Here is a 12739-nt window from a genome sequence, read left to right as displayed (position 1 = left end):
TTCTTCCTCAGAGATGGGTAAAATGAAGGGTGGAAAAGGCTCCACTAGGCGTCAGACCTGCATTCAAGGGTAGGTCTCTCATCCTGGAGCTCAGTTTATTATTTTAATTATCAAACCACAAAAGTTTTTTTTCCCCCTGAAAATTCTCCTTGCAGTCCAGACTTTAAAATTTAGAAGATTAGAAGGCTCCAAGATTAACTCTGGAGATACAGCTCTAAAGCCATTAATAAATCTCCATCTATTTCATTGAATATAAGATTTAATCTGAGTGGAAACCAGTACAAAAGGAGGCTAAAGAGTAAAATCAAGAATACTATATTTGGCTTTGTCAATAAGACTTTCAGAGAAATTATCCATACCCAGCTACTTCCGAGGAGGTTTCAGATGACTTATAATGAAAACATATGCACAAGAAAGATAAAATTGATACAAAAAAAGTCACAAAGCATGTTCAGGGAGGGAGATTGTTATTCCAGGAACCAGAAAGGAAAGGACTATAATTAAACAAAAAATTTTAGCTAATTTAGAGATTTATAGTCAGACCTTTTTATCCATTCTCATCCCCTACTCCATGCCCCCAACTCTACCAATCTGCAAATGAAGTCATTGCCAACACTTATACAAGTCTGTTTTCAGCCCATTAAAAACCACAGCAGTGAAGATGACCATGCGGTACAGAGGCCGGCAGGCTCTGGACAAGTAGAGGAGCTGTGTGCCCTGATCACCTGTCCCGGGCACTTCACTGGGGGAGGAATACAAGGTGAAGGCCACCTAATCTGTAAAGGCAGCACAGAGAGTGTACGCTCAGTATTAAGTGGACACCCAATAAGTACTGCAGGAATTCAGGCATCAAGGGCTGTAACTGGGAAGGCTTCTGTAGGAGGGATTTAGGGTGGGTCTTTTTTTTTTTAATTTATTTATTATTTATTTTTGGTTGCATAGGGTCTTTGCACAGGCTTTCTCTAGTTGCGGTGAGCAGGGGCTACTCTTCATTGTGGTGCATGGGCTTCTCATTGCAGTGGCTTCCCTTGTTGTGGAGCACGGGCTCTAGGTGCACGGGCTTCAGTAGTTGTGGCACACGGGCTCAGTAGTTGTGGCTCACGGGCTCTAGAGCGCAGGCTCAGTAGTTGTGGCGCACAGGCTTAGTTGCTCCGTGGCATGTGGGATCTTTCCTGGATCAGGGCTCGAACCCGTGTCCCCTGCATTGGCAGGCGGATTCTTAACCACTGCGCCACCAGGGAAGTCCCTAGGGTGGGTCTTGAAGACAGGTAGAGTCTTGGTGAGGGGACTTGGGTGGGGAGGACACAGCAATCAGCACAGTAAGAATCTGCATGACCACCAGCCACAAGACAAGCACTGCAGGGGGTGTGTGACTAAAGATGACTGGGGAGGTAGGTGATTTATTGACCACATACTATGTTCCAGAAACTATATATACAGGTCAATTGATTCGTCTGGATTTAGTACCCATGAAGGTCATGGAGGAGAGGAGATGCACAATCCAAGTTGCATCTTTGGAAAAGTCATCTGGTGGCTGACAGACTGGATTAGCAAGGAAGCAGTTAGAGGTTGGGAGACGATTTAAGAGGCCACTGCAGTAATTCAGGCCTGGGGGTGAGGGTGGGTTAAGGACCTCGATTACAGTGATGACAGTGGAAATGATAGCAAGAAAAAATATGATGTTAAGGAAGAATCAATAGTATCTAGTGACTGGATATTTGAGGAAGAGAATGTCAAGCAGCACTAAAGTTAAAAACCTGGGTGATGGAAAGAATATTCTATTAAGTACAACAATTATTAGCCACAGGTAGAAAAATAGTTAAAAGGTTAGTAAAGCTTTTTCCTAGTAAGAAAGTAGTGAGGAATGTCAGATAAACTAGATGTGAACCAAGCACTGAACTTTCAGAGAAAGAAATGGACCTATCATCAAGAGATATATTTTCTAGTCTTAAATACCACTAGGGAAGTAGATATTTTTGTTCAAATGCCTCTCACAAGACTTAGAAAACTTTTCTGTAGAGATTTATAGTGTGGAACATATGGGACCTTTCTCTTGTTTTTAGCCCTCCCATCTGTGAGGTAAATGAACCTAATTTTAGACATCCTAAAGAAAGATTACATCACTTGTTCTAATCTTTCCTTCCACCAGCAAATTCACTATATCTTGTTTCACATGCTAATTGCTTTGCACACTGACTTCTGTATAGTTAAAAAAAAATCATTCTACTGTGGTTAAAAACTGTCCAAATGAAATTTGTCATTAACAGCTAAATAGCAGAAGTAGGGATGATTATATGCTCGAGTACTTTATTCCTACTTTGGGTAAACACCAGGTAGTTCCTAAGGGTTAGTCTAGAACCAGCTTAAAGGCATGACCTAATTTTTTTTTGAAAACACACACATGAGAAATAAGTCATATTATGATAAGAATGGAAAAGACCAACAAGGCTGAGTGTGCCATCCGCATGCAAAAATGTTGAGGGTCAAACCAATCAATCGGGGCCCAGCTCTGGTTCAGATTCCTTGAGTACACTGCACTAGAATTAGATTTCTGTTAATCACATATTAGTAATAATTAAGATGTAGAGAGAAACCCACAGCCAACATCATTCTCAATGGTGAAAAACTGAAAGCATTTCCTCTAAGATCAGGAACAAGACAAGGATGTCCACTCTCACCACTATTATTCAACATAGTTTTGGAAGTCCTAGCCACGGCAATCAGAGAAGAAAAAGAAATAAAAGGAATCCAAATTGGAAAAGAAGCAGTAAAATGGTCACTGTTTGCAGATGACATGATACTATACATACAGAATCCTAAAGATGCCACCAGAAAACTACTAGAGCTAATCAATGAATTTGGTAAAGTAGCAGGATACAAAATTAATGCACAGAAATCTCTTGCATTCGTATACACTAACAACAAAAAATCAGAAAGGGAAATTAAGGAAACACTCTCATTTATCACTGCAACAGAAAGAATAAAATACCTAGGAATAAACCTACCTAAGAGGGCAAAAGACCTGTATGCAGAAAACTATAAGACACTGATGAAAGAAATCAAAGACAATACAAACAGATGGGGAGATATACCATGTTCTTGGATTGGAAGAATCAACATTGTGAAAATGACTATACTGCCCAAAGCAATCTACAGATTCAATGCAACCCCTATCAAATTACCAGTGGCATTTTTTCACAAAACTAGAACAAAAAATTTTTACAGTTTTGTATGGAAACACAAAAGACCCTGAATAGTGAAAGCAATCTTGAGAAAGAAAAATGGAGCTGGACGAATCAGGCTCCCTGACTCCAAACTATACTACAAATGTACAGTAATCAAGACAGTGTGGTACTGGCACAAAAACAGAACTATAGGTCAATGGAACAGGATAGAAAGCCCCGAGATAAACCCACACACAAATGGTCACCTTATCTTTGACAAAGGAGGCAAGAATATACAATGGAGAAAAGACAGCCTCTTTCCCAGTGCTGGGAAAACTGGACAGCTACATGTAAAAGAATGAAATTAGAACACACCCTAACACCATACACAAAAATAAACTCAAAATGGATTAAAGACCTAAATGTAAGGCCAGACACTATAAAACTCTTAGAGGAAAACATAGGCAGAACACTCTATGACATAAATCACAGCAAGATCCTTTTTGACCCACCTCCTAGAGTAATGGAAATAAAAACAAAAATAAACCAATGGGACCTAATGAAACAAAAGCTTTTGCACAGCAAAGGAAACCATAAACAAGATGAAAAGACATCCCTCAGAATGGGAGAAAATATTTGCAAACAAAGCAACTGACAAAGGACTAATCTCCAAAATATACAAGCAGCTCATGCAGGTCAATATCAAAAAAACAAAGAACCCAATCCAAAAATGGGCAAAAGACCTAAACAGACAGTTCTCCAAAGTAGACATACAGATTGCCAATAAACACATGAAAAGATGCTCAACATCACTAATCATTAGAGAAATGCAAATCAAAACCACAATGAGGTATCACCTCACACCGGTCAGAATGGCTATCATCAAAAAAATCTAGAAACATAAATGCTGGAGAGGGTGTGGAGAAAAAGGAACCCTCCTGCACTGTTGGTGGGAATGTAAATTGATACAGCCACTATGAACAGTATGGAGGTTCCTTAAAAATCTAAAAATAGAACTACCATACGACCCAGCAATCCCACTACTGGGCATATACCCTGAGAAAACCATAATTCAAAAAGATACATATACCACAGTGTTCATTGCAGCACTCTTTACAATAGTCAGGACATGGAAGCAACCTAAATGTCCATAGACACATGAATGGATAAAGATGTGGCACATATATACAATGGAATACTACTCAGCCATAAAAAGGAAAGAAATTGAGTTATTTGTAATGAGGTGGTTGGACCTAGAGTCTGTCATACAGAGTGAAGTAATCAGAAAGAGAAAAACAAGTACTGTATGCTAACACACGTATATGGAATCTAAAAAAACGGTACTGATGAACCTAGTGGCAGGGTGGGAATAAAGACGCAGACGTAGAGAATGGACTTGAGGACACGGGGTCGGGGAGGGGAAGCTGGGATGAAGTGAGAGAGTGGCATGGACATATATACACTACCAAATGTAAAATAGATAGCTAGTGGGAAGCAGCCGCATAGCACAGGGAGATCAGCTCGGTGCTTTATGACCACCTAGAGGAGTGGGATAGAGAGGGTGGGAGGGAGGCTCCAGAGGGAGGGGATATGGGGATATATGTGTACATATAGCTGATTCACTTTGTTGTACAGCAGAAACTAACACAACATTGTAAAGCAATTATACTCCAATAAAGTTATTTAAAAAGAAAAAAGATGCAGAGGTTACCACCTAAAGAAAATTGGTAGTTAATAATTTAAAAAACTACAGTCCTTAGGGTGTTCAACAAACTAGACTTTCTTAAGAGATTAGGGCTGTCTCCACGGACTGTTTTCTGAATTATAAGTCTATTGGACAATTTCATGTTTGACAAATAGCTCTTTTCATTTGTTGCTCAGACTACCTTCTTCTCACTACCGTCCTAAACAAACTACATTTCCCTTAGGACACTGAGAATCTGGCACTAGTAACTGGCACATCCAGCTACTGAATCATCTGTTATTCCCGGGAATTTGAAATTCTACAAATCCTGAATTGCTTATTCTAGCAGTCTCCTACTTTAGGCACAAGTTTGTTCTGTAAACAGGCTCTTGGGATCTATTATTCTGCATTTAAAGTTTGTTTTAGGACGAAAGGCTCCTGTGCAACTGCCAAAAGGCATGGATGCTCATGGCAGATAAAGGTGGGCGTGGGGAGGGCCTGCTGTGGCTGTCAGATCCGAGGCCCATTTCTGGCTTTGCTGCTTGTTCCTGCAGGCCTATCATTGTAATGAAGTACAAAAGTATAGTGGGGAAAACTGGAGACAATCCCAAAGTCCTTCAATCAGTGAATGGATAAATGAATTGCAGCACATTCATAAATGGACTACTACTCAGAAGTGAAAATTAACAAACTATTGCAGCAACAGGGATGAATCTCGGATGCATTTTGCTTAAGTGAACGAAGCCACACTCCAAATGCTACATATGATACGATTCCATTTATATGACATTCTGGGAAAGGCAAAACTAGTAGAGGCACTAAGAAAAGATCAGTGGTTGTCTGAAGCTGGGGTTTGGAGGGGGTATTGGCTACACAGAGGCAAGAATAAGAGAAATTTTGGGGATAATGGAACTCTTGTATTCTTGACTGTGGGGATGGTTACAAGACTCCACGCATGTATCAAAACCCATAGAATTGTACACCATTTTACTGTACATAACTAAGAAGTATATACAGTAAGAAAATGAGAATAGTGGTTTCCCTTGCAGCAGGAAGTAGTGACTGGGAGTGAGCTGAGGGGTAGGGGTGCCTGCGGTGCGGGTCCCGTTCTGTTTTTTGAGCTTCACGCTGGTTGTTACACGCACGATGCTGGTTTGTAAAAACTCACTGAGGTATATGTACACTTATAATAATGCATTTTATATATGTATGTTATACTTCAAGAAAAAGTAAACAGGGGCTTCCCTGGTGCTGCAGTGGTTGAGAATCTGCCTGCCAATGCAGGGGACACGGGTTCGCGACCTGGTCTGGGAAGATCCCACATGCCGCGGAGCGACTAGGCCCGTGAGCCACAACTACTGAGCCTGCGCGTCTGGAGCCTGTGCTCCACAAGAGAGGCCGCGACAGTGAGAGGCCCGCGCACCGCGATGAAGAGTGGCCCCCACTTGCCACAACTAGAGAAAGCCCTCGCACAGAAACGAAGACCCAACACAGCCATAAATAAATAAAGTAAATAAAATTAAAAAAAAAAAAGTCAATGTCTAAAAAAAAAAAAAAGAAAAAGTAAACAAGAGAGAGGGTGAGAGAGAATTCCAGCCTTCACTGTCCTTTGGTCTCGTCCCCCTAATTCTTCACGTATCTGTTTACTACTACTGTAGGTGACAGAAACGGCTGGAAAAATCCTAGTGTGAAACTCACCCTGGTAAGGTTTCGTACCTGTTCCTAAAAGTCTCAAACAATAATACCAGGTTACCTGACCACCAATTCTGTTCACAATGCTGTTTAGCGGACCAGGATTTGTTTTGCCAGTTCTCAGGTAACCATATTTGGGGGTGGAATGGAGAAAGAGCTGGTAGTAGCAGGAAATGAATGAGAAACCAGTCAGTGAGTAAGTAGTGACTATTTTATTCTTAAATTGAAAGACAACGTATTTTATCTGGGCAATTTAAGTAATTTTTTCCAGACCTGTTTCTAGACTCTCAATAATTAATGTTCTGGAGAATCGCTAGGGATGGTAGGGTCTAACACTGTACAGAGATGTGAGAATGGCTTATGAAATCTTGATGTCTTCCAGTTCCATGTTTAAGGCTGAGTTACGGTAGGTCACAATCACAGCACCTCTGACAAAGAGTAGGAATCCTTAGAAGAAGAGATGAGTTAACAAGATTATAGAGACTGAAATGTAAATAATTTCCTAACTAAAAGTCTGTCAAAATTTCTCTATAGGGATAAAGAATGGTGCACCATATTCTTCTTTCTCACTCTTCTGCAACCATAGACACACTCCAGAGCAAGAGGAAGAACAGATATTGAGAATCAAGTATCAGATGCTGTGATTGGTGTTTTGTACACACTGCTCTATTTAATCCTTATTAATAGTCCTGCAAGGTAGTCAATCAAATCTCATTTAAAATATGGCAAAATGAAGTCTCAAGTTAATCTATACAGGGGGAGTTGGAACAATTCCAGGCTTCTGATTCCAAGGAAAAGGGAATTAACTTTTAGGGTGCCCCCTTTATTTGTAATCTTACTGATTCTCAAAATATCTCCGTTTTACAGATAAACAGAAAGAGGGATGACATGACTTGCCCAACTAACGTTACACAACCAGTAAGTGGTAGAGCTGGCATTCAAGTCAAGTCATTCCATAGCCCACCTTCTTTACATTATAGTACTCTGCTGCCAAAGCCAACGAGAGCTATGTTGTGCGATTCTGGAGGGAGATCAATGGAAGATTCAACATTGGACTAAACCAGATAATCTAAATTTGGGTCAGAAAAGTGACATTTGTGTTTTTCCCTGATATCTTTCAAATCCGACCACCTCAATAAAATCTCTTAATTTCACTAATATTTACTTTCTTTTAGTCAATAATTCAAATCCCAAGGGACTGAAGAGCCCACTAAATTCAGCTCACAGCAAGGGAGGAAAAGTAACTGGAATGGTAGAAAAACTGTTCCAGGAGCCAGGAGTTAAAGGCTCTAATCCTGGCTCTGTTCCTGGTTGCAGTGCAACTTTGATTAGGACACAGGGATCTCTGGGCTTCTGTTTCACCACCTGTAAATTAAGAGTATTCAAGGCAGAATCTTAGAAGGTAGCTGTTTAGTACTTTAGAAAACAAATTTTCCTCATTAATAAAGTCCCCAAATTGCCACGTTTGGAGTTTAAATACTGTGTGGTGGTTCAGCAGGTATTTGCTGACCAGAGTGTATTCTGCTGGAATGAGCCCTTCAAGCTCGCTCCCATCATTTTTTGAAGAGCCCTGCGCAGATATGGAGTAGGAAAGCAACCAAAGACATGTAGTCACATTTAAGAGGCATTTTTACTTTTGCTGAATTAAGGGTATTAAGAAGCATATTAAAAATATGGACTATTTCATAAAACATTCAAAATAGTATTATTCCCTGTGTATTAGAATAGTGGACTTTTCCCCCTAATGAATAGTGTTCCATTTTTGGTTCTAAAGAGTTTCTTTCCTTGTATGTCACTATGACAGTGCTGGGCTGACTTGTTTCCCAGAAACAGTCCTTCCAGCTGTGATGGGAATGACTTGTTCTGTGGGTCTGTCCTTACTTACTATGAGACTCTGGGCAAGGACCTTCATCTAAGTCTATCTTTATCTGTAAAGGGGCAGTAACATAGCATAATTTAAGTCATAGTGCCTTCCACAGTAGGGGCTGAAAAATGAGGCAGCATACTATATTAGAAAGAACTTGGGACAGAGAAACTTCGATACCAATACCCAGCACTGCCATTTACTAGCTAAGTAATCTTGGCCAAGAGATTCTGCTTAAGCCTTATAGTGCGGCCAGTAATTCTTATCTTCTTTTGAAAAATTAAATGATACTAAAGTGTCTGTTGCACAGTAGTACTAAACAATTAGTACTTTTATTAATAATTCTATACAATCTAGAAAGGTGCACAAAAGTATCTTCTTACAAAAAATCACTTAACAAGGACATTCAGAAAGCAATGTAATATACATTTTAACACATAAATGGTGTCATTTTATAATCTCTTGATATTTTACAACATTCGACCAGTAAATACTTCAAAATGGCTTATGCTGGGGTCCTGCTATAAGGTGATTTCTGAGGCTCTTGAGATCATTTTACAATAGTTTTCTTCTAATCTATTTATGTTTGGAAACAACTTATTATATTAGCATGTAAAAGCTATGGTATATTTCAATGTGTTAACATATTCAATTCCAAAACCTACAGAAGAAATATGATTAGGTTGCCTAATGATTCTTGAATTCAGTTTACAAATGATGTGATGCCCAAATTGTTCCAAGAAAATGCTAGCTTGTAAAATAATTTTTTCTTTCAGAATACAAGACACATTTAACATACAGATTTTACAATAAAGTTTATTAGCTGTTCTCCTCTTTCTCATAAATGGAATGGATAATGTTGATAATTCTTTACAAACCAGTACTCATTTGTTTAAGAAACTGTAATGAGGAGGTTGTCAAAAACACATATTTAATAAACTCCAAAAAAGCAATGGGAAGCCAAACAGTATTATTAATATAAAAGACCAGAGAAATTGATTTCTGAAATTATCTACTTTTCACTAAAATTTCTTAATTGCTCACAATGAAGATCTGTGCAACTCTACTGCAGAGCAGCTACAAGAGATGAAAGGTGTACAGTCTGAGGGGAAAACACTCATACACATGAGGTTTTTGCCTGTTTGCCTATTAATGAAAGGAGAACTGGAAAGAGGTGGAGACCAAATCCAAAGCCAATGACAAGAACAACGGTAACAACACCCAACCCCCCCGAAAAAAACCCCCCACAAAAAACCAACCAGGAACCATTTGAAAACTTTTATAGAAAAGAGGAGAACATGCCCATGTTTTTATGTATAACCTAATTTCCCTAAGGGCTTCTTTCCACAACCACCATCCTCCTGTTTTCACTTCACACGATTAAGGAAGATAAAGTCCAATCAATTAATATTTAACTTAAAACCAAACCAAGAGAGTAGGTGGCAAAAGAAAAAAAATATATTTTAAATATACATATATATGTGTGTGTGCAACTATGTAAAGAAAATAATTCCCATAGTTACAGAGTTTAAAGAAAGTTATATATATATTTATATATATATATTTTATTATAACAAAATAGTCAGTTATTGTGGGTAAAATATTCATTAAAATCTGACCCCTAAGAATGCATTTAAAATTTTAGACTATGAATTGGACTCCTTTCCCACTGCCATAATGATTACATCATCACTGTAATGTCTGTTTTGTATTTATTTATGTCTATGAAATTTTCTCAACCTTATGTGTAAAAGGTGAACTCCCCTAGCACCTAAACATGGCCTCAATTCAGAAAATGTGATGATCATTATGTATGAACAACTTTTGTAAGACACTATAAATAGTGTTGCACAAGTAGATTAAAAACATTTAAACATTGTTATTCCTAGCAAATCTACTGGGAGGAAAAAAAAAAACTTCAAACAATAAAAGACTTTAAGAAGATATGAATATGAATATCCCTTGTGAAATTATTAAAGTTAACTCAGATATTAATTTTGAAATTAAAAAACATATTTTCCTTATTTGTCTATAATGAAATATTTGCTTTGATAACAGAAGTCAATTGAGAAAAGGACTTGAGAGCTAATATGCTGGCCAAACCATGCTATTAAAGTTAAGCATGCATTGTTGCTCAAAGTTTACTAAATCATTGATTAAAACCACTTTTCTTTCATTTATATTGAAATTTGGAAAGAATGTATATAAAGCTTCTCTGAAAATCTCTTAAAGTTACTTTCCCTTAAACATTAAGGAATTTTACCACAATTTTCCCGTCTCCCCAAATCCTATTAATAGCTGGTCAGGCCATTCCATCTTCATTTGTGAAAAATGGCCACAAACCAATAGTGAGATAAAATAATACAGATGTTACAACTTGAAGGAGACACTAAGATGTCAAAAATAAGTGCAACTGCAGACCATGATGAGTGGGATATGATTCAACATGGAAGAAGTATTGAAGACAGACTCCAGAAGGAAAGGGCAAAGAAGTGTCAAAGAAAATGAGACTGTGGAAAAGAGAAACAGAGAAACATCAGTCCTCATAACTTTTCTTTTGCTGGAACCCAGATGTAAGGACCAGACTGTTCTTCTATGATCTGCTTCACTTGGTTGTAAATGTCTTCCAGCGTATCTCCCTGTATAATAGCTGTAATGATAGAAACAAAATCAGAAACCTCCATTAAAATTGTCTATCTTCACCATTACAATTGTTGGTAAAACAGCAGAAGCTATATCTTAGAAATACTCATTCAGGAAGAGATACCATCTATGTATTGTTTGCTTAGAAAAGGCTCATTTCATGAATTTTCTTATTTGTAAAACAGAAAAAATTTTATTTTAAAAATTTATCAGAAAGCAAGATTTGGTGATGTTTTACTTTGTTTTGTGTATTTGGGAAATAGACACTGAAGTAATTAGAGGCAAAAGAGCATCTGTCTGCAACTTACTCTTAAATGTTTCAGCAAAATTATAAATGTGGTAAAATGTTAACATTTGTGGAATACGGGTATATGAGAATTGCTAGTACTATTCTTGTGATTTTTCTGTAAGTCTGAAATTATTAAAAATCCTTAAAAAAAAAACCACACACACACATGGGTTACAACACCATGACACTTAATGGTACTTAATATGAACACCAAATATAAGCTAATCATTATTTCAAACAAACAATAAACAACAACAAAAACCTATCCAAAGATACCTAAGGAATAATTTAAAGAATAAAATGAATTTGGGAATTGCTACCTATTCTTCTCTTTTTAAACAAATAATATCTTAAAATGGATCAAAATTTATAAAGAATAAGAGAAAAGTCAGTTTCATTGAAGAAGTCAAGTCTGAATGTTTTCCTCTGGTCAGTATGAATTATTCCTGTACACGCTGTCCTCATCGACAACCTAAGAAACACTAAATTTCAAGATTCCTCTCCTCATCACTGCAACCTAGATTAGATGAATTATTCTGAAACTTATAGCACTTATTATTACTACTGCTAAATGTGGGCATAGTTCAAAATCCATTTCAATGGGTCAGTTCATATGGCTCCAAAGCAAAATTCTACCATAAAGGGCACTGCTACACATGATGCCAACCTGTGAAATGTTCAGTAAATTCTTGTTCCAGTTTCATGGCTCTCTCAAACGTCTTTCTGGCTTGTTCTTCCGTCAGACGCTTATTCATTTCCCTATACAAATAAATTTAGAAATTAGTAATTACTACATTATAATACTTTTGAAAAAGGATGACAGAGGAGAGAAGACATATAAAATCATGAAAAGTTGAGCTCTGTTGAGATTCTTAATGTCATTAAAAACTACGTCCAGTCACTGACTATGTAGCTTTTTACTTGGAATGACAGAAGGGTTTCAACACATTTTTGCATTAGTTCAAGACAGTCAAAAAAACTAAGCATTAATTTGACAGTTTTGACTTCGATGAAAATTTCATATTAAAATATGACTTACAGATCTACTTACCAATTTATAGATAGTAAAGGGGATACATGAACACATTAAATAATACCATGAGAAGGCAATCAGCAAAATATAGTCTGGGGAAAACTGCAGAATAAATGAGTTGTTTTCTTCAACAAATAAACAGAAAAAAGAGAAAGATATGAAGGGAGAATCTGTAGATCAAAAGACTTAACAACCAACTGTCACAAACAGATCTTGTTTGGAACTTGATTCAAACAAATTGAAAAAAATTAAACAAAACTTATGAAACAATCAAGAAAACATGAACTGATGATATCAAGGAATTACTGTTTTAGTGTGACATAGTGATTTTTTTTCTTCTTTATGCTTTTTCATATTGCCTGAACCTTCT

The 12739-nt window shown here is 37.4% G+C and overlaps 1 protein-coding gene across 14 annotated transcripts in view; it reads right to left on the bottom strand.

Annotated features, from left to right (window-relative positions):
* Window positions 1-9200: 9200 nt before the first annotated feature.
* The window catches only part of DLG1 (discs large MAGUK scaffold protein 1), a 295326-nt gene continuing 291787 nt past the window's right edge, over window positions 9201-12739 (bottom strand). For all 14 annotated transcript variants that reach the window (XM_036849845.1, XM_036849846.1, XM_036849848.1 and 11 more), the window contains 2 exons: window positions 12004-12095; window positions 9201-11054 (listed from right to left, as the gene is read on the bottom strand). In XM_036849845.1, coding sequence (XP_036705740.1) covers window positions 10948-11054; window positions 12004-12095 — 199 coding nt within the window. In that variant the 3' untranslated portion in view covers window positions 9201-10947. The remainder of the gene's footprint in view (window positions 11055-12003; window positions 12096-12739) is intronic.

Source organism: Balaenoptera musculus, chromosome 4 (genome assembly GCF_009873245.2).
Source record: "Balaenoptera musculus isolate JJ_BM4_2016_0621 chromosome 4, mBalMus1.pri.v3, whole genome shotgun sequence".
Lineage (NCBI taxonomy): Eukaryota > Metazoa > Chordata > Mammalia > Artiodactyla > Balaenopteridae > Balaenoptera > Balaenoptera musculus.
The sequence above is the reverse complement of the archived record's forward strand: the minus strand, read 5'-3'. Positions and strand labels throughout refer to the sequence as shown.